The following is a 23486-nucleotide window of genomic DNA, read 5'->3' as shown; positions in this document are numbered from 1 at the left end:
TAGAACACAAATACATCAATTTTAATTGAGAAAATACAAAAAGAAACCATGTACAATTTATGTACAAACTTTTTGTACAAGACAGTATGTTTATAAGCAGGTTATATTTGACAGAGTCAGGTAGATCAGCTTCAGCACCATCAATTTCTTCACGTCTGGTAGTCAAATCAGTCATATTCTGCTATGAGAAACTCCTTTATCCTGTAATGAATATGCCAATAATTACATGTATATATGGATGTTTTGATTATTTATTGAAGTGGAAGAAAAGACAGCAACAAAACAGTAATCCATATGCAAGTTCAGCATGTTAAGACTTAATTCCCCTCCAAGTATTTATTCTGTTACAGTGTATTTTCTTTATACAGTTTCTAAAACTTAAATCTGTCCTTTACAGTAGAATAAAATAGCCAAAATATGACAGTTGTGTATTACATAGCACATCAGTAAGGTTGCTTTATATGTTACTTTAATTAGAACACTCTTGAATACAATGACAGGTGATCGAACTAAACATTATAGTCAGTTCTACCCAGCATCCTTCAGCCATGGCTGTCCCCTTTTTTGACTTTTACAGTATCAATAACCAAGGTGCTAGGATTTCAGCAGCTTGTATAGGCACATATGTCATATGCCGGTTTGAATGCCACTTTTCGCTCTAGTGGGTCTTACGGTGTTCCTCCTTTGGTTTTTTCCTGCACTGCCTGGCACTGTCCTGGCATGGAGGCAAGGATGGCTTGGATGTTCTCCATGCCAGTATTAGATGCCACAATATTCATCCACTGTTACAAACCAAAGACTGACTGATGCTGGTAGACAGATACATTTCATGGCACTGTAGAAACTGAGATATGTGTACACTGTAGTATCTTCACAAGATGTACAAATAAATTGCATGATACTAAAACATTGCACATTTGTTGCAGTGGAGAAGAAAATATCAGTATCACCTCATACTACAAAAGGTAACACAAGAAAATGTAAGCCAGCTTTATTTTGTAGCTTTGTCATCAGGATTGCTACCTGAGTATGTGTGTTGAAAGAAAGAAAAAGGTCTGTAAACAAACAACCGGGTTTGACTATATGTGACTGTAATGGATTGAAATGCTGATGACAAAATGGAATGTTAAAACCTGATGGTTAATAATCCTCGAGAAGAAAGAGCTAGTTTGCTTTCTGCTTCCCTCAACGTGCATCTACACTTTTCTCATCAAATGAAACCTGCTGTCTTTACTGCGCCATCTGCCTTTTTAGTTTCATTACAGGAAAAGGACCTTACATAGACGAAAAAAAATTGGACATTTAACTCCAATGGATTCCTTTTTTTTTTCTTCAGGCTAGCAAGTATGTTGACAATCCAATTATACATACAGTTTACTCACATTAGTATTATTCTTTTTTTATTCATTTATTAAGAAATCTACTTGCTACAAAGTGTAACACCAATGTAATCACAATTCAGAAAATCACTTCAGGACCAAGCCTAATTGTCCAATAGACAAACAATAAAGCTGAGATCCTTTTACTTGAGAAAATAAATGTGGACTAGAACGGGCAGAATTTATACACCAGATTTATATTCTTTTGCTCAATGGGTGGACATGTGCTAATGTCTCTTTTCTTGCATCTACAATCATATGGCTATTAGCTCACTGCTGATCTGATCAAATTACGTTTGCACAAGTGCTTCAGCATGCTCTTCTCTTTACAGAGACCTAATTTAGGTCAAACATGGCTAATATCACTATAACTCTACCCTCATTACAGAAAGAGCAGAGCCCCTCCTCATGCACATCTCTGAGTTCATGTCTGTCTGAGGATCAACATCACTTTACCTGGAATTACAGAAAAGTGTCATCAGTCATTCAATATGGGTTTTCATCTCTGTTAGCTTATGAAAATGAAAGCATATATGCTGTTTTAGTAGTAGAGCTCAAAGTCCTTCAAAGCAGCCCATGTGAGTATCAAAGAGCACTCCAGATGGAAAGCTGAAATTGTACCGTTTTGAATCGGGTTCACAGATGTTTGACGTGTCCCAGTTGATGGTATGTGATATGTTGTGTTGTCAGGGGTAAAACTGAACTGCTGTGCACTGTAGCTATTACGATATCTTTAAGATACATTTAGAAATAAAGTTCTCTGATATGTATAAAAATAAGTACAAAATGATTACGCTCATGGATAAAAAATAAGTATGTACTTATGTATAAATCTGACAGAGCACTTGAAGCAAAGTTCAAAGGTCTGTGAAGCATATGTATCAGTATACGTTCTACTTTAAAGGTACAACTTAGTTGTGTAGCCTTGATAGAAGTGAGTGACGTTCAAATGCATTCAGTCCACAGCAAGAATCATCCACAAGTTACAACTTTGACTGATAATTGAACATTATGATTGAGCTTATGCATTCGGCCTAGAGTTTAAGGCATCACAGTTGGTCACAGGGAACATCCAAGCACTTTTCAGCCCCTGTGCCAACCCTGTGTCAGGCAGTGGCTACACCCAAAGGAGGAACCAATGATGCCCACTTTTCGCAATATGTGGCATTTTCAATTGTATATTTTTTATTTCAGCGTAAAAGCTCAATCATTGTTGAATTATCAGCAGGTGACAGTAGTGTTTCATTCAGTTGTATTAATAGCAGAGCCGCAGACGCAAACAAACATGTTATAAGCCTTGATCACAGACAGTTTCCCACATCAACAGTCATGTATGATGGAAAGACATCAACAGAAGTAGTGCATATCCTCAATGTATTGCCAATTCCGAAGAGCTACGTTGGGGACGACCATTTGCATTAGGTACAGCAAACATTTCCATCTGTATACGTGCCTAAGTCTGTAGGGATGCAAATGGGCATCCTTTCCTGAGCCAAACGTTCAGGCAGCTTTCGGCACACACCATGCATGAATAAAGTCACGCAAACACCCGTTTCCTTGAACAAAGCCATTCGTTTAACAGCCTCAGCCTGTGACTTCAGCCCAAACTCAGAGGAGAACCGAGGGTAAGCTTTGACTCTTCTGTGAGCAGTGCTTGAGTTATTACGCGGTAGTGCAAAATGAAATGGACGACAGATACGCAACTCAATCGGCGGGGCTAATCTTTGGGTAGTGTTTGGATGAAGTGAACGACAGTGACCCTCATCCTCCATTATAGCACCCTCTGCATGGAGTCAGGTCACGGCAGAGGTGAGATATTGCAAAGAATCACAGGAAGTACTATTTGTTTTCTTCTTTTGTTTGCCTGTTAACATAATTTCAAAAAGTGCTAGGGGGCTGTACAATCCTTACTTGATTGTCATTATGTACATCACTATGTATACATATATAAAAGTATGGAAGTAACATTAAAGGTATACACATAGGAAGTCCTTTCCAGTTCTCGATCGCTTCAGACCCTTGAGTCGAACAAGGGAAGGACAATGTGTCTCCATCATCAACAGTCATCATTTCGCGATTAGCGCTCATCTTTTACAGCAGGATGACCCAAGTCCCTCTGTGATGGTAAAGGCCGGGGATTTGTTCAGCATTCATCTTCAACTTCTCGAATAGGTGGAATCAGACTGCTAGTGGATTTGTACTGATTTACTTGGTTGGCCATGTGAGTGCTCATGGGCTTGATTTGAATGTTCCTTGGGTATGCATTTTCTGCTTCATCTGTAAACCATCTCTTTTCTGTGAGACAGCCGGGCGGGAGAGAAGCAGAAGGCGAGAGAAACAGTGTTAATATCAGATCTTTAAAGCAGTGTCATGCATCTCTCTTTAAAAGAAAAAGAAAAGAAAAAAAGAATACCACGCTCTCTTTCTCTCTCTATACATGAACTTTAATTCACATTCAGAAAGACACAGGGTGAAACACACATTGTTGGATCTGGATTTCATCAGGCAGCAAAATGTACGGTATGTAAAAGCATTTACAGCCCTCAGACAAGGGTGTATTGTAGCCTAAAGGAATGACCCTATCAAGCCGTGTACCACGTACCAGTTTTCACGTGATCCGGTCTTTGAAATTAGGTGTTTTATTCTGAAATGTTTTCTACAAGGACTTAAGCCATGCGCAGGGCCAGCATCTGTCCTCATCATATTCACATTCTCCTAGGCGGTGTCATTTTCCAGCACTCCAACATTTCCAACTATTCCTCCAACTTGAAATGTGCTGCACACCTTGGAGTGTCAGGCTGCGACGGGCCACGGGGGGAAGAGTGTCACGGCGAAGTCGTTTGATGTAAGTGGAGCTGTGCCTGAGGTGGTGCAAGGAGTCAGCCACCTCGCTCCGTTCCCCTGAGTTTACTACTGATGCTGGAACTTACATCGCCTCGAGACATCCTGTGGCTCCGCAAGGGTTAAAAGAGGCAATTTCAGCAGCACAGGGACTCTCATCATGGTTCCCCTCTCACATGGATATTTGAGGTGAATTTAGGCTGAGAGCGGAACGTGAAACCACTTTCGCCTGGTTTGAGTGGGGAACTTTTAACGGACCAAATCTATGTTTTTGAGGTTGTACAGTATAGTAATCTTACTTCCATTAAAAGATGTTATTAGGAATGTAGCAAAGCTGCAAATATGACAAAAGCCACCAATGCATCATTAACAATTAACAATACTGTCTAGACAGGTTAATCAACCAATATCTGGAGATTGCAGATTGATAATTTGTTTTTTAAAAATCTATATACATTTAATGATAGAAAATTAATTGAAATGAACATGTATTTTACACACTATTTATTTAAATTTCAAATCAAAAGAAATATCTACTGTCAGCACTATCAATAGATAATGCATTTAAATTTTTTTAAATATAAAATACATGTTTATTTTGTGAATCTTTGCAATAAATTTGAACAAGAATTCTAAATTTTACATTTAATAAAAATTCTGATTTAACTAGTAATATATACATATATTAAGCTTTTTATGTAACTATTATTAATCAGTTCATTAAAGGATTTAATTGAACGGCTTTGAAAATGATTCAGATTATATTATGTGTGTATTTTCCAAATACCATTTTTGAGTTGGATGACGTAACAAACAAATACATTTTGATTAACTACCTGCAGAAACAATGTGCAGACACACTGACCTCTCACACAATGCAGTTTGTCTTAGAGAAAGAAAGAAAGAAAGAAAACCTAAAGAGAGGTAAATGAACAAGAGGAACTGAAATAAGTCAAGGGGACTACTGAGAGAGATCACTGGAACCTATCAGATGGACGGAGGTATAGAGAGAGGATGATAGTCAACCGCATGCAATGCTGGGATGGTCCTGAGCATGACAAGAGTTAGGCAGTAGCAGCAGCCATTTGCTTTCAGTTAGAAAGCAAAGGTGAAAAGTAGGCATGATTTTCTTGGAAAGTAAAATCAAAATCCCCTCTCATAACAGTGCTCCACAAAGGACAAAGTTATGATTAAAAGATCCCACAACAGGTGCTGTATCATGCAGAATCATTAACTTGCATACCTGGGCCCATTCTATTCATCCTTGTTGCACTTTAGAAAAAAAAGTGGTCTATGTAAGTTTTACAGCGTTTAAGGCAAGTAACAGAATAACTGACATCATATGTCAACATTTTTAGTCTGGTTAACATATTGTAAATTTTAACAAAAATCATAACCATCTTTATTTTACACTAATGGGGAATGATTCTTAAAAAAATCTAAAATGCTACTTCAAATATAATTTCAGTATTTAAGATTTACAAACTTCATTTTTGTAGCTAGTATTAAAGAAAACAATGGATCTAAAATAATCAAATGTTATCCAGATAGTGCTGTAAACCTCTTTAAAAGGACAACATTTGCATCTCAAATATGAACTAATATAACCTACTTTTTTCTCTCACAGGGGGAATATATTACAAACTCTAAATCTTGTTGAATTACAACTTTTAGGGCACGCATCGTAACAGGCACTGAAATCAATGCAGGGTTTTACAGCATCCCATAATGCCTTGCAGCTCCTCCATTCTGGTGAGAGACAAGACTCAACAACAGCTTCACGAAGACTGTATATGTAGATGATAAAGATTTCATAACAGGACATTTTAAATGATCCACAATTAAATGATCCAAAATGCCACGAGAAATACACACCATAAGGGTTTCTGCACCTGCAAGGCATGTAGGGATGGTGTGAAACTATTTATGCTATGATAATGGCTCTATACCCTACCTGGAACATTAAAATAAAATCACTAGAGCATAACTAAAAATAAGCACAGAATAAAAACATGATGATGCAATTTGCAGTTCTCACACACACAAACACACAACAATGATTGGACAAACAGAAATGCAAGACATGAATTAATGATGTTTCCTCACTCAAAATAATCCATATTAACTATACACAATTAAGCTTATTAATGAATATTAACTAAAATTTTCTAGAGGTCTGCATGGGACCTGCAAATTTCATACCATTATTAATCATTCATATAGTTAACATTCCAAAATTAGGTTGATTGTGTCTGTACAAGTGCAGCAGCGATATGCAGACTGACGCTGGCATGGTCCTGGCGATGTGGCGATGATCAAATGGTCTTAGAGCTCAGTGTGTGGTCAAGGCAAGGGCCACATGCACATTACAATGAAGCAAACTCACAAACAGAACAAACAACGCTGGGTACAAACGCACACAAACGCACACGCACACACACACACACACACACACACACACACACACACACACGTACACACACACACACGTCCTTTTTGTACGAAGTGTGCTAAAACCACAAAAGTTAACAAGCGCACACATACACACTCTACTGGGTTAAAAAGAGAAATAAAGGCCAACTTACTTCTGTTTGTCACGGGCTTCACGTGCTTCACGTGCTTTGCTGCTGCGGTTCTGTCGGTTCGTGGCGGGGATGGAGTGAACAGACGAACTCTTCTTGCTGGATGAATGAGAGGAATGGGAGGAGTGGGACAGGCTTGCTCGGGACTGGCCCGCGTTGTGGTCGAACTGCATCAGACAGAATATCAGGTCCGTGGGCACCAGCTCAAACTCATAAGGCGGGTTTGTGATGACATATCTGTCCACATGGAAAAATTACACTTATGTTCAGGGATATCATGTAGGAGGAAATAAAGCATTTACTTCAATTGTTTTTTTAATATTATTTTATGATTATTTAATAATATTAAACAGGTTTAAATATTAAGTGTGTATATAAAAAAAATAAAAAAATAAACGTTATCCTACTCCAGCTTTGTGTGGATAAAGAAAGAAAGAAAGAAAGAAAGAAAGAAAGAAAGAAAGAAAGAAAGAAAGAAAGAAAGAAAGAAAGAAAGAAGACCATATACCCTCACGACTATCAGATACTATCAAACTATTTGAATATATTCTATAATGTAAAGTATTCCTGTGACGGTAAAGCTGAATTTTCAGCATCATTACTCCAGTCTTCGGTGTCACATGATCCTTCAGATTTCATTCTAATATAGGTGCTTATGAAACATTTCTAATTATTGTCAATGTTAAAAACAGCTGTGCTGCTTAATATTTAGTTGGAAACTGAGATACATTTTTGGAGAAATTCTTTGATGAATAGAAAACAGAATTTATCTGAATCTTTTGTAACATTAGCCGCTTTTCCACCGTCCGGCTGAACGGTTTTAAAAATAGTAAGGAACGGTTCCGGTTATATTTCCACTTGAGCTTGGTTCGGCATGACACAATTACAAACCATTCCCAGAATTCTCGGCACGGTAGGCTAAACATGCAGAACCGTGCTGGTAGAATGCATTAAGTGCCGTTGCCACTCAGGATTCTCAGTAGCTGGGTAAGCGTGCTATTTAAGCGAAGTAAACACAAGTTAATAAAATTAATTTCTGATCATCCTCTATATCGCAACAGCCTTATACATCTCATTCCTCAGTAAACTCTTCTGTTACAAAGAGCTCTGTTATCAGCTCCACAGTGGAAAATGAAACCATATCCGCACTGGCTGGGCCGGATCAGCACGGACTAGAACGGTTAAGCAATGAGAACAGTTTGGCCCGATGGTGGAAAAGCGGCTATTGTAAACGTCTTTATTGTCACTTTTGAACAATTGTATGTGTCCTTGCTGAATAAAATTATTGATAAAAAAAAAAAAAAAATGTGTATCTTATAAGCAAGCATAATCTTGTGAAGATTTGTGTCAGGTGTTCCTCAATGTTGTAGGAAGGGAGCTCACTCAGGTGCTGGAACTGAGTTTATAGGAATAATGTAGGCTTCACTAAAGCTGGATTACATGCCTAGTGAAATAAAGGACAAAAACTACTGACACCGAGGTTAATAGGTAAAATGGACAGCTCACCTTTTTGTGCACTGGCTTGGTGCACCTAAATGTGCATCTCGCAATCTATAGATTCCAAAGCACAGCATGTTGTACGTTTTTAATGCTTTACAAAATAAGTCTCCGTAGCAACCACCATCCTGAAAAAGAACACAACATAGTGCTTTAAGCGTTCATTCATAACATTTAAATCAACTTATGCTTATTTCAGGCATGACAAAAGCAACTTCAGCAAGTGCAAGGGCAGGTGTTGTTTGTCTCATTCTCAGCATTTGTATCCTAGTGCAGTGTCTACACTGCTATAATGAAATGTGTTGCATTCTTACTTGGATACAGAAATATCATGATTTAAGGCAACATTATTTTCCACCCACAGACTTTGCGTATTCAGCTCGTTCACTTTGTATTAGCGGGCAGGGGAGGCGTCGGACGTGGGAACGAGCCCTGTTGGGCAAAGTGCCAAAACTTGTCAGCTCCTCTTAACCATCCACTTACCCCCAAGTCTGCGAAGGGCCCATCGTATAGGGCCAGCTGGGCGACCCGACACCTGTCCCTGTTAGCCAGCGTCTGTGGCGTGCTGTAGCCACCTCTCAGCGCGTTCTCCTCAGCCAACAGGCCCTCCAGCTCCGGAGTGGCGCCTCCCGTGACCAGCGTCCGGATCAGGGTGAGGATATTATCATTGAAGTATGTCTGCCAAGATAAAGAAGAGGATCCGGACGTGAGCACCATTAGAGTCACAACTCAAGACAGTCAGGAATTTGGAGCTGTCCTGAGCACTGTTATCTAGACCCTGATCTGTCTTTTCGCATTTCACTCCCTGGGAAGGGAAGAGACACGGGAATGCAATTACGCCAGCTGTTGTTGTTGTTGTTGTTGTTGTTGTTGTCGTCGTCTCCTCCCCACGCACATTCATTTTGGTAACACCAGCCACGCTTAACAGGGGAGCGTTTTGCACACAAGGACATTTTAATTATCATTATTGTTGCTAATTGTAGATTAGATACAATGAAGAATAGATAACACAACAAGTCGTGGACATTTTTCTTGTACAGTGGAGTCCAGAGGTCTGAGACCACTGGTGCATTTTTCAGAGAATAGTTAGATTCGGATATCTGAAGCCATAAATCTTTGCGATTTATAAATTTCACATCTGAAAGAGAGGTTCGTTCTCTGAATCATACGCAAAATCAAATGTAGGACGGTTTCTACGCAACATTTTATAAATGAGGCCCCATTTTAATTAAAACCTGATGATTCACGATATCTGGCATTTGTTAACATGGCCAATGTTACAATTTGATTAGTGATCTACAAATATTTATTATTCACATCATTTCATTTACATACTACAGTTTGGGGCTGGTAAGAGTTTTTATGTTTTTAAAAGAAGTTGAAAGAGAATTTGACCAAAAACAGTAAAACAGTAATATTGTGAAATATTAATAAAATTTAAAATAAATGTTGTCTATTTTAAAATATTTTAAAATGTAATTTATTCATAAAGCTGAATTTTCAGCAGCCATTACTCCAGTCTTCAGTGTCACATGATCCTTCAGAAATCATTCTAATATGGTGATTTGATGTTTAAGAAACGTTTCTAATTATCAACATATTTTTGTGGAAACCATGAGAGATTTTTTTCAATGAACAAAGTTCAAAAGACCAGCAGCATTTATTTGAAATTTAGATCTTTTGTAGCTTTCGTGTAAATATCTTTACTGTCACTTTTGATTATTTGAATATGTCCTTGCTGAAAAAATAGTGTTAATTCTCACTGACCCCACAATTTTAGACAGTAGTGTGTTCTACATGTTTTAAATCCTAAAACTTTTGGTAATGTTTGCAGATTTATATAAGATTTTGTATCTTAGACTTTCGAAGCGATCTCTGACTTGTGGACCCCACTGTATCTTGTCCATCAAACGTTCTTCAGTGTCACTGATGATAAAGTTGTCGAATGATTAACGTGTAAAAAATATAAGATTCTACTAGGATCACGAGGTCGTTTGTTCGAGCACCAGAGGGCTGTGTCGCCGCGAGCTCGCGCTAGAGTGACACCTCTCTGGGCTCCTGACAGCAGCATTCAGCCCAATGATGGATGAGAGCTGTCTATTAGCAGGCTTCACCTTTGTCCACAGTGAAATGCACTTGAAGGCTGCTTTGTTCTAGCTTCACTCAAAGTGAAAGCTACTGGAATTAAGCCATCATATGGATAAGGGGATAGCAGCGGTCGTAGGTGGTGAGGGGGAAAAGCTGCAAAGAAGAAGAGAGAACGAAGGGAAAAGGAAAAAAGGTATCTTTTCTAATCTACCCAAGATGACATTGTTAGGAGATTAGAGCTTTTGGACCCCAAAGCAGCCCACCTTGCGTGTCAAGGCATACCATTAAAGAAAACTTGAGCACTTACCTTGTTAAAAGATCTAATAAGACTCTTGAAAGTTTATTTCATGACACATTATATGAGGAGTCTTGGCAACAACTTTCCTTTTGATGTCACCGCTGCTGACAGTGCTGTCTGATCAATGTGGCATTTCATTTACCAACCTCTGCCTACTGGTAACGTCTGAGCCCTACATCTAAAGCACTGCACAGCCGGAGGATGTCTCTTTCCTATACATTATTTCAGAGGATTAGCAGTGAGACATGCCTTCATGTAATTCTATATGACATGCCATGATGGGAGAGAAATGACTGTGCACCTTTTGACAGGTTGCTTTGTTCACCAAATCACTGGCTGCTTTTGAATGCGAACGGAAAGATCATCTGACGCCTAGTAGATAGTATGAAGGATCCTTCACACAATTAAAGGATCTAAATCAACTTATTCAGCAGGGATAATTTATTTAAAGGATTTTTATATGCTAATCTGTTTAAAGGAACTCAAATCAGTAAATAGGTGTCAACATGGCAGCTGTTTAGCCACTAACTCACCGCACTCATCAGGGAGTCCAACACGCTGACGGCGAAGGCAGTACCACAGGCAAACGGTTGGGTCAGATACAGCTCCGTATCTGGGTCGTCATCATCGTCTTGGTCCAAAAACTGAACGTTGGAGTCATTTACTGCAGTAGAGAGACAAAAGTTTTACATCTGTGCAGAAGAGACAACCAATGTCCTGCAAATGGTGAAGTGGTGTCTCACATCAACCATTGGTAAATGGGTCCATGAATACAAATAAACAATGAGCATAAATAAATAAAAAATTGCATGCACGTCAGTGGGCATGCATTCCGGAGATACATATATATTGAAATATTGATATCTGCACAATGCAGTGCCCAAAAATGGTGGAATCCAACTTGAAATGAAAATTCTGTCTTCAATTACTCACCCTCATGTCATTCCAAATGTGTATTATGAAAAATCTTGCAATTGAAATCATTAATCGCAAAAAAAAAAAAAAAAAATCGTACAACCCAACCACACTTGGCACGTTCACGAGAAAAGTCGTGCTGTTTGATCTACAAATGGATCGTTCTTTTGAGTCAGATCTTGTCAATGACTTGTTTGGTTCTACTTCTCAAAACTGATCTGATTTGCTCATGAATCTGATGCAATGATCTAGTCACAGCCGTTAACAGATCACAAGAGGTGAAGATTATCGGTAGATAATGACTTAAATTTATATAGACAAAACTATTGAATGACTTCAGAAGATGTGGAATATAGTGTACAAGTATTATGACCCTATCTTTATTAAGCTTCTTTATCCTTTTTGGAACTTGAAAGCCTTAATCCCTATTTATTAATTGCATGGAAAATTTCTCCTTTTGTGTTGCAGCACCGGAAAAAAGAAAGCCATACGTGTTTGGAACAACGTGAGGGTTTATGAATGATGAAAGAATTGTTATTTTTTGGGTAAACTATTACTTTAAGTGATGCACAATTGCCAAAATGCCATTGTAGAGTAAGAGAGAACTCTTGCATTAGACAAACTGTAAGAATTTAGGTCCACTTATATAAAACAACCAGCTTGTTATCTTTGGTTGGACAGCAGACGCAGCCAGATTGCTTTAAGGCTATTGTTTATGGTCTCAGCGGCCAATGTATAGAGACAATGCTCTGAAATCCCGTTCGGTTTGAACACAGCCTCACACAATCTTTGTTTCACCCCCTTTCAAAATCTATGCTTCAGAGATTAGGGCCAGCACCAAAATAAATAAATAAAAATAAACAGCTTAAAGCAAGGTTTGATCTGGATGGGTTTTTTTTTTCTAATTTGATTTCTTCCCAGACTTCCTGTGAGCTAAGGAAGAGAAATGTCAGTCTTTCAGACAGGCCGCTGATGAAAAGGAGCCCGGGCCAGAGAATTGAACTGCAGGGAGATGCTATGGAAACAGCCACAAGGACAGACTTGCATGATCAAAGGCCTCTGAGAAAGAAAGAAAAAAAAAATCCTTAAAAAGGCCAAAACAAGACAGTCAATTTCAACCAGAACTAAGGATAAAAATGTGTTCAAAGTGATGCCATGGGAGCAGGCCTCAGCTGCAGTGAGAGAAATCAAGACAAGCCGATGAAGGAGGCAGTGCATCAGAGTAGCGGAGGACAAAGGCGCAGCTTACCCAGTTCTGTTATCATTTGTATGTTGGTTCCACTGTTTTTTTCCTGACTGAATGAAACCAAAGGCAGTAGTTTGCCAGGCTTAGCTAATGATGATAAAACAGTGTTGAGGGGAGACAGTTATTGAAACAAGTTCAAAGCCAGAGAAAAAGAAAGCATAAAAGAGTATCATGTCAAGAGTGGGATTAGAAATCTAAAGGTACAGCGTCAGGATGAAGCGCTTCTGTAAGAACTCCATGGAACAGTTCAGCCGTGTTTGTTCATGATAACGGGAATGTTGTGCAAGCTTAGGTATCTACTGCACTGCAAATAGGGGAAAGATTACTATGAACCATTTAGAACAGAAAAACGTGTAATGTGTAATCGCACATATTCCAACACTGATACTGCAGGCCTGATTTACCAGGAGCTCCACTGACGGTCAATGATTCGCTTGTGTAGAGAACTGAATATGTCCGGTTTGCTGGCAATCTGCTGATAAAGATGCGTTTCAAAAAGTAACTGTGAATTGTGTTTAACTGAATTTTACGCTACCTTTACACAAAGAACTTCTGTATAAATGATTACAGCAAAACCAGTTTGATCCACTGAACCAACTATCCATACGAGTACTTTAAATGGCAGATGGTGATACCGACTTCTAGACGGTGGCCAATATCCCATATATTTATTTATACTATAATTTAATGATGACAAGAAGAAATACATTTTACACAACGTATAACATACATTATATAACAACGGTGTGTGTGTGTGTGTTGCAGCCTGCTTTTATTTGATCAAAATACAGTAAAAGCAGTAATACTGTTAAATATTATTACAATTTAAAGTTTAATTTTTCATATATTTCAAAATGGAATATTCAGCATCATAACTCCAGCCCTGAGTGTCACACGATCCTTCAGAAATCTTTGTTTTCTTTTAGCCTTTAAAGAATAGAAAGTTCAAAAGAACAGCATTTATTTGAAATAGAAATCTTTGTAACATTATATAAGTCTTTACTGTCACTTTTGATCAGTTGAATGTGTCCATGCTAAATCAAATTATTTTAATTATTTATTTCAACAACAACAACAACAACAAAATCAAACTATCCTCCCTAACCTTTGAATGGTTGTATATATTATCCATTGATTTTGATACATTGATTATCCATTGGCAATTATAAATTATACTGAGTGAGTATTAATAAATGACATGTACTTACTATAGGGTTAGGTTTAGAATTAAGGTGTGGTTTAAAGTTTGTTACATTTAATTTATAGTATTTACTAACTATATGTGACGTGTAACAAGGAAACTTAACTCCATTACTTCCGTTACTGACTTGTTACTCAGAGTCAGTATGTAAATGCAGTTACACTTTATTTGAAGGTGCCGTTGTTACACTGTAATTATACATATAAGTAATGAGTAATATTAAAGATACAATATGTAACTTTTTTCGGCGCAAGGGGTCGCTAACCTCTTACAATAACAAAGGCGTAGGTTGATGACGCAAAATTTCCTGCGGAATTATGGAACTTGTCGTCAAGCTGAAGGATCTAATAATGTTTATGGATGAGTGAATACATTGATGTTTTTATCATGACTGTGGTTTGAAGCAGGACATGATTGCTAATGAGAGACAGGTATCAGCGCCACACGCGCGTCCCGCGAGCCTTGCGGATATAAAGGAATAAGGACATTTCATTTCACCAAACTACCCGCAAGTGCTGAATTAATACTCACACAGGTTAGTTATTAGACAAATTAAACTTGTGAGGTAACGCAGCACTGTTTCTACACTATCACTAAACTGCATTTGAGTGTGTTGAAAGTTATAATGTTATTCTATGTGTTAGTTTGGCTGTATGAAACTAGCAGTAAGCTAGATCAACATTAGAATAACATACTGATCATATTCTAACATTTCATCATGCTGAGATGTATAACATTGATTAGTTTTATGTACATTTGCTCACCTGTCTAATAAAGTACATGTAAGAGCTTTGTCAAGTCGAAGTTAGTTGCAGACGTGGAGCTCTCGGCATCTCGAAAACGCCACGCTGATATTGATCCTTGCTTTAGTTCTCCTTTTTTCCCAAAGTCTGCTTGCCATGATCCATAATGTTTGAACGAAACAACAACAAGCGTGAGCGTGCCGCTAAACATAACGCTGTTGTCCACGTCTGTCGCCATGGTTACTATGGCAGTACGAGTGGAAACCAGGGATAACGCGGATATTACGTCAGTGACAGGCGACAAGTGAACAGGGATTCCGGGACGGACAATTATTTAAAATTGGAATTTCTGTGAAATTAAAAATCTTTGGGAACTTTTGGGATATTGTAAATACACAACTGCAGGAACAATATCACACTGTGCAAGTGATTTGGGGATATTTTATTATAAAATTCTTACATATTGTACCTTTAAGTTACAACATTAACTTACTATAAGGTTTGGTTTGATTTAAGAGTAATTGCATGTAATTGTGTTAGTTATTTATAATTATTACTATTGTAACGGCATGTAACATGTAAAAATGACACTAAAATAAAGTGTTACCGTAAATGCTAAATGTTTAGGTCTTTTAGTGCTTTAAGAATAACTCTTCTTCATTTTGAGTTCATTTTGAGAGCACTTCAAATTTCCTGTTAGCCATGATCATCTGAGTAGCTTAGGAAAACAACATGTGAATATTTATTTAAGAAATAACCAATTCACATCACGATAAACAAGTGGCAATTTATGTTAACTACACTTTTAGCATGTCTACAATTCTTCTATTATTAGATTGAATATCCAGCTTCTTGCTTCTTGAATTACAGAAGGACACTGTCAAGAGGCTGAAAATATCCTCTCAACACAAAGTGAAACTCTAGCTTTTAGATTAGACAGTGTCAAGTATTAGTCAATGTCTTTAAGGACACATGACATGGTGAGCCTTTACATAAGATTCTAATGATTATACTTGAGTAAAATAAAGATATTTTTTATTATTATTTGTTTCACCTCTACCAATATGAAAATGCCAGCAAATCATTATTAAACCAGGCCCTGTGTGTCCCAGATGTAGGACTTTGTAACCCCTCAGGGAGGAGGACTTCTGGATCTAATGTATGTCTTAGCAGAACATATGTGTATGTGTGAGGAGCGGGTTTTGAATGAAGTTTTAAGTGTCTGTAAGGCCCATTCTCTTTCGCAGCCTTTCTGGTGTAACACGCTGTAATTGGGTCAGTGGAGAGTTGGAGCGGCTGGTCTCTGGTGCTTTAGTGCCCTCTGAGATCTAAAACTTTCATGAGTCCCCCCACCATGGGAATAGTGCCACCCTCATTGTTATTTATAAATGAATCCATTTTGCTACTACATGCTTTTTTTCTCTCCCTGTAAGTCTAGGTCTCTTCCTAGACTTTGACATTAAAGGCACAACTGATGAGGACGCGACTTTGACCCAGTCGGTGAAATATTCAGGTGTGCCATTACACACATCACAGACACATACCTCATAAGAAACACATCAGTGTAACTTGATAGGGGAGTTTAGATTCTAATCACACTTGACTTTGACATGTTGGCAGTATGACTGCAGTTGCGTCTCACCAAGTTCAGTTATGATCGGGATGTTTGATCCCGTGGTGACGGATGCCTGCCGCACTAAGCCGTGCACTGGACTGTTATCTGGAGATGACCTATCCATCCCCGGAGGTGTGAAACCTAGAAGAGAAAGAGGAATGAGACTGTCAAATTCTCTACTCTGCTTACAGTGCAAAAAAAAAAAAAAGGTTTACAATGGTGAGATTAGATTATTGAAGATTTTCTTTGTACGATTCTAAATGTACTGAACATACTGTAGAGTTTGTGGTGGTAGAATACAAGTGGACTGTCATACTAGTCTAAAACAGTGAAATATAGATCATCCGTTTCTAAGGGTCAGCTCAGGTATATTTAGCATTTGCTGCCTTCCATCAACCAGCAGGTATAAATTTTATATGCTGTTCATTTTGTTACCGTAAAACTGGTGAAGTGGATCCTGAAAACCTTTTATGCGAAATGCCATGAAATACAAGCAGGAGTGACAAGAGTATGAATTCACATGACTTGACACTTTTGCATTTCCTCAAGCTGACAAGTAAACACTTTAAATCAGTAATGCTATATGCATAATGCATTGGCCCTGTTTTGACATCCATCGACTGGAGAAAAATGCAAGCGTATAGTTTTTACAGTGACAAACATAATGCAGGGAAAAGATTCAGGTCAAAGTTTTCAAAGGCCTGCAGAATTCTCTACAAGAGGTTGTCCTTTTCAATGGAGAAGTTCAGCTTTCTGTATAGCTCTTAACAAAGGAATACACAACAGAGAGAGAGACTAAGACTTTGTCTTAACTGTGCAGAGAATAATCACGTCTCCTGTTGTGTGAATTGTGAAGACATCAGATATGCAGTGACAGTCAGAGTCAACCATCTGGCATTCTGAATAACATATTTGCTTCAGCTTATAAATAAGAGCAATTTGGATGCTGATACACAAGAGCGATAGTACTGTTGATTGTATTGTTTTTTTATTGTTTATTTTTCATAGATTTGTTGGATAAGTGTACAAATATTTCACATTATAAAGCATCTCAATTCAATGACTGCATATACATGCAAGAATATTATTATTATATCAGAATTTGGTCATATTCTCTCATAACCAGATTAAGTAAATATTCTGATCTCTATAAAAATGAATAAGACAGCTGGTATGTGCCTGTGTTAACCAGAATTTTGGGTCAGAATATTCAGAATGTCCACTGAAACTAAACATTAATTCATATTCGAGCAACTCCAAACAAAGATAATACTATGTGATAGTAGATAAAGACAGTTGTGAAGTCAAGCAATAGTATTGAGGAACATCTCCAATATTTCCAGAAGAGATAAATATTGTGCATGTTATAGTTTCTGATTATATTTATACAGGAATATGTCAATAGAATTTAAACACATTAAAACTGTCGTATCTTTTAAAAAGTGGAATAAAAAGTAGTAATCCAGTGAATTTTCAAGACCAAGTCTAACCACATCTCATTTGGTCTTGTGCAACTTTGTGTTTATTGTTGCACATCGATCACACTCCATAAAGTTATTCGCCCTCCACACAGACCTTAAAGTCACGCTATAAATTCTGATTTAGTTTGTTGTTTTCAACCGTAATGCATTATGTAGCCTGGACTTTGTGTACTTTATTCAAAGACGCCTTAAGCACTGATAGCAGTGTCCTGTGTAGTACTTTCTCCTGGCAAAAGGCTTGCTGATTTATTCAATAACACCTTCTGTGCAAGTTTAACAAGCCGCACTGAAACGGCGAGGTGCTGAGGGCAAGAATATTTACCATGATGTAAATGTATGATGTAATTTATTACACCTGTATCTACTTTTTTTAAAACATTTATATGGTTTATTTTATTTTATCAAAGAAACTTTAATTATGATGTGTAATTATGTAACAAACAATAATAATAAAACTACATATTTGCCAAGTTGGAACTACAATCTGGGGGGAAAAAAACATGAATAATTTGTTATTTTTATTGCTGCAAAAGTTCACTTGGGAATAAACGGAGAACAAGAAAATGTTCATTGCGGGATAAATTATGTTCTAATACACTGTTTTAATTAAATAAATCTTTATTACACCACATTGCTCTGCTGTTGATCATGCCAGATGTTGAGTTAAACTAATTGAGAGAGTAGTAATGACCAAGCACTCATGGAATCTGTGCACAGACTAGAAATCAGTCACAAATTTCTACACATAATATTTTGGCTAATTTGATTATGCGTTCAGTCACTAATAAGGCTGAAGTACTTTCAACTCCACTTTGAAATCAGAATTCCTCTAAATCAGCACAGACAATTCAAACAGATTTATTCCGGGCCTGGTAATGACGTTTTCTTCACGTGCACAAAGAGTATCATTACCATCTATTATCATCCACAGCAGAGGGATGTGCTCTTCCTCAACACTACACACTGTTGAGCACGAGCCTTTGGGACAATATTGGACACATTTCATCTGAAAGCTGTCATTTTGAAGCTTTAAATCCATCTTTCAGTGCAAAAAGTAGATACTCAATAATGGTTGAAATGTTAATTGTTGTGGGCCAGCTTGTGCGGTGTGTATAATTTACGTAATGAAGAGCAGCTGAGAGAGTGAAGCTGCTGATTTGTACAGTCTGTTTAATGATGATGAATCCTGATGGGCACAAGAGGGTTACATGTTTATCTGAATGCATAAACAATCTGTTTGAGTCAATTTGTCGGCAAACAAATCTGCTGCGGTCCAGCAATTGGAGGCAAATTTGCAATCTGCACAAAAACGTTAGGGATGGGTTTTTTTCAGAGCTTTGAATACAGGGGAAAAATATAATTCACGTGCTCAGAATTGCATGCATTTTCCAATAATGGATATACATATGCATGAAATGCAAATTCTTCAATGTTTAACAGTCTTTAGTTTCATAGACATTTAATGTTTGCATAAAGTGTCTAAATGACTGTTTAATTGTCTTTCCTAATCCACAAACATTTGAAATGTCAGTCGTGCTTTTATTCCTAGATAATTCATGCCTCCCCTTGTTTTATTAAACCATTTGGGCATATAATTGGACCTTGTTGTCTTTGAAAGCACACAGTAAAGTGCTGGTTTCACAGTCTAAAGCTCTTGAGAGGTATTCTCTGTGTGCTGAAGTATTCTTGGCCACTCCTTACCTTGGGAATTAGCCTGCAAGACCCCAATGCTGTCATCAAACTGCATAGATTTGATGTTAAGAGACGCCAAGATGCATTCCTTGTCCTGCAGTGAAGCATCGTCGATATTGTTCTGATTGGCTGACAGGATAACGCACATGTCGCAGAGGTTGATGTTGACGGCTCTTAAATCAGCTCGACTTAATGGCGTACCCTTCAGCGGAGAGAGAGGAAAAAGAGGAAGAAAGAGAAAAACAAATTAAAGACGGCACAGAGCTCAGGGAAATTAGTTAACAAGTATTTACTTTTCTAAAGGCAGTGACATTCAGCTGATCTAACTATGCGCTGAGGGAAGAAGAGATGTAGTCTAATCTAAAGGCTAGCCTTTGCTGATGGCAGCTTTTTGGCTTCGTTTTTCATACTCAGTAAAGGCGATGCTAACAAGCACAAGAGCAGGAAGCAAAGCCTGAGATTCACACGACCCACAGGAACCTGCTGCCAGAACATCAACACTTGAAAACAAATTGTGGTGGCGCTATTCCATGCAAAAAGCTTGTAAAAGGGAACATCTGCTGCAAAATAAGGTCTTACTCCTTGAGTCACATGAATGCATAACGTTTACAGACAGCTTGTTTTCTCCAGGTGTAAAAGCTCTAGGCTCATTTACAATGCGTGTATACTCACAGGTAAGATGGAGACTTTGGGGAAGTTGTGAAGGGTTTCCCACTCTCTCCTCAGATAATCTAATGAGCCCACAAACACAATGGGCTTTAGCTCGTGGTAATGGAAGTTGCTTGCTCTCAAAGGCATCACCAAGTTTCGAAGCCCCACTAGAGCTGACGTGACATCTCCGAATATACAGACTACTACATGCCCACTTAAAACCGTCATGGAGGCCTCGCTGCGTGTCTGTGGTGAAAAAGCCAGAAACAAACAAGACAGTTACAATCTCGTCAGCAAGAATGGAATAAGAGCTCATATGCTGCCACTTGATTACAGGGTAAATATATAATGCAATTGCTCAAAATGGCATATTGTAATAATGAGCATACATGTGCACAATTCTAAAATGTACAATGGCTTTAGTTTCATACATTTAGTTTTGTGTGTGTAAAAGAACATGATTTTATTTTGTTTTCCCTTGAAGTAAGTAAAATAAGATTTCATAAATGCAAGATTTAATAATACTTCTGCTTTTGAAACGCTGGATTCAGCATTCAATTTGAGCATGATTGATAATGAAATGAGATGTGAACAGTTTTCATGTGTTTTTTTTGTTTGTTTTCAACTGGACAAAATCAGTGCTATCATAGTGCTACAAGAAAGAACATTGCATGATCATATCATATTATATGATGTAAATATTGTATTATTTCACTCTCAGTTCTTAAGATTGCACTCAAAATGTGCTTAATTCTGAAACAATAAAGGTAAACATTTTGTGACTAGGTGATTTATAACGTGGTCGTGGTGGTGGCGCAATGGATAAGACACATGCCTTTGGTGTGAGAGACCCGGGTTCGAATCCACTGTGAGACACCAATGTGTCCCTAAACAAGACACTTAACCCCTAGTTGCTCCAGAGGCGTGCGACCTCTGACATATATATATAGCAATTGTAAGTCGCTTTGGATAAAAGCGTCAGCTAAATGAATAAATGTAAATGTAAATGTAACACACTGCAGCTAGAAAGATACCCACCAGAATGACCTTCTCAATTTCTTTGGATGGACACCAGTGAAACATTCCAGTAGAGTCGTATCTTTTCACATTAGCATCCATGTTCTCAATCTGCTCGTTTCCCGGAATGAGCAGAGGGTCATGTCTGAAAAGAGATCATAAGGAGGAGAAAACGTGTAAGAAGAAAACATGTTCGCTGGCCCTATTTGCAAATGCAGGTTAGTAAAAATGCAACAGTGGGAATTTATCTCCTGGGCTTAATTGTGACATTTGTCAAAGGACAAACTTTCTGCACATCTCAATAGACGTCTATCGACAGTAAATAAGCAGTAAACAGCCTTGTGCTGACATGGCTTATCATTGTCAGATTGAATTTGTGCATTGGACTCCATCATAACTGCAGCTCTCTCCGGGCTGCCAAGACTGCGGAGTCATCAAAGTCCGCTCCGGTGACAGCACTGGAGTGGAAGAGATGGAGCCAGAGCACTTCAGTGACTGAGTGGCACCAGAATGGAACGCCAATTACCAGCTTTTACTCCGCATCACTCCTGACGTGATGCGTCCAACGGTAAAAGCTTTAACAGAGGCGCACTTTAAATATTTTAGGAATTTGCCCAATCACATTTTGCTCCCCCAAACTGAAGGCCATTAATGTTTCAGCAGCATGTCACGTCTAAACAGGCTAACCTATATCAGCGCGCCCTGCTGAAGCTGATCTGAGGGGCATGTTGACCGTGAAAGAAGTCCCAGCACTTGGGTACAGCTCGCATTCGTTTTAGTGAACTCCCTTGAAAGCTTTCTAAACTCAGTAGTTGAACTATACAACTGAAAAACAGAATTCACAAACCAAATGTGTGGCCATGTTAATTTGATGCCTGGTCTATGGATGTTTGGTATGAATAGCAACTCAAAAACATATAGTGGAGTGCTGTTTTGAGCTTGTTATGGTTGCATTCTCTGCCTCAAATACAGAATTATTGGTAGTATTCAATATAGACATGCCTGCACAGTTTAATATACTCAATACAAGAATATATAACAACAATCACAATTTTTTTTTTTATGTATATTATCAGATATATAAAATGTCTATTCTCGCTTTTGACTGAATTTCAAATCCCATTTGTTTTCTGTCAAATTCAAAAACAATGAAACTCAAAATTAATTACTGCAATATAACATTATTATTATTGTTATTATTCAAACATTCTTTAAAACAGACCAATAAAATCTAAATCATAAATATTCAGCCCGTTGTAGCAGAAATGTATGCAGATAAAAATATAGCAAAAAAATTTGCCAATAAATTTGAATTATTAAAATAACTACTAGGGATAGGCAATGTATTAAATATTCACAATATCTGATTTAGATGGCAATAATAAATTCATGAAATTCTTGGGTCATTTCTTTGTGCTATGGGTGTATTTTAGTTCAGGTATATTATAATTTGTTTTCCCTCAGTGACTCTTGAATATATACTCACGATTTCAGGGCAGTTTTTGTGAGAGACCACAGAACCCTTGTAAATGCATAAAACTGTCAACTAAAACCCACAGTGCAGCATGTTACCGGGCCTGAGATGGGCCAAAAAGGCTGCCTTTGAGAAAACGGCCTCGGGGCAGACAACAAAGCCCCATTTCTAAGACACGGCTGCAGGGGAACATGCTCTCTCAGAGTCTGCTCGACCCAGCTATTGTGATAGTATTATCCACAGTGCTAGATTAACAACTATTAACAAAATTAACAAAGGATTTCAACAATGAAAAAAAAAATTTTTTTTAAACTAGTCCTATCTGATAATGACAGGATACAATTTGATTATGTATATAATATATCTATGATAAATAAAATGTTATTACACGAAACAGCTCAGCTTTATAAGTTCTAATGGTCTGAAGCTTAAATATAGAGCACGGCCAATAAATTACAGGATTTATCACTGTAATGAATAGCTATTTATTTATTAACACCAGGGTGTATTATTTTATCTCATGAATGTGATGTAATTTAACTGACATAATAACACCGTGCCTGTTATGCCTTGTTCTGCAACACCCTGTAATTAACACAGCACTAAATGAGGTTTGTAAATTGCATTAGGCCCTTGTTAATCACTCTAATAATGAATGATGGGACCTCTGCCTCACCTTCCATATTTGCATAATGTCAGATAATATTCCGGAAAATTAATTTACACTTAAAATAACTGCACGGTTATGTGAAGCACAAATACTAAT

The 23486-nt window shown here is 37.8% G+C and overlaps 1 protein-coding gene across 8 annotated transcripts in view; it reads right to left on the bottom strand.

Moving 5' to 3' along the window:
• Positions 1-23486, bottom strand: part of kcnma1a (potassium large conductance calcium-activated channel, subfamily M, alpha member 1a) — a 180963-nt gene continuing 157477 nt past the window's right edge. For 4 of the 8 annotated variants that reach the window (XM_082153978.1, XM_082153981.1, XM_082153983.1 and 1 more), the window contains 11 exons: positions 21268-21391; positions 20251-20475; positions 19588-19780; positions 16433-16546; positions 12850-12933; positions 11219-11349; positions 8783-8977; positions 8309-8427; positions 6806-7039; positions 5464-5492; positions 1-3674 (listed from right to left, as the gene is read on the bottom strand). In XM_082153978.1, the coding sequence (XP_082010104.1) occupies positions 3523-3674; positions 5464-5492; positions 6806-7039; positions 8309-8427; positions 8783-8977; positions 11219-11349; positions 12850-12933; positions 16433-16546; positions 19588-19780; positions 20251-20475; positions 21268-21391 (1600 nt within the window). In that variant the 3' untranslated portion in view covers positions 1-3522. The remainder of the gene's footprint in view (positions 3675-5463; positions 5493-6805; positions 7040-8308; positions 8428-8782; positions 8978-11218; positions 11350-12849; positions 12934-16432; positions 16547-19587; positions 19781-20250; positions 20476-21267; positions 21392-23486) is intronic. The other 4 variants (XM_082153980.1, XM_082153985.1, XM_082153984.1 and 1 more) reach the window with 2 other exon arrangements.

The sequence above is a fragment of the Leuciscus leuciscus genome (assembly GCF_965113295.1).
Source record: "Leuciscus leuciscus genome assembly, chromosome: 22".
Classification (NCBI taxonomy): Eukaryota; Metazoa; Chordata; class Actinopteri; order Cypriniformes; family Leuciscidae; genus Leuciscus; species Leuciscus leuciscus.
This window is presented reverse-complemented; position numbering and strand designations above follow the sequence as displayed.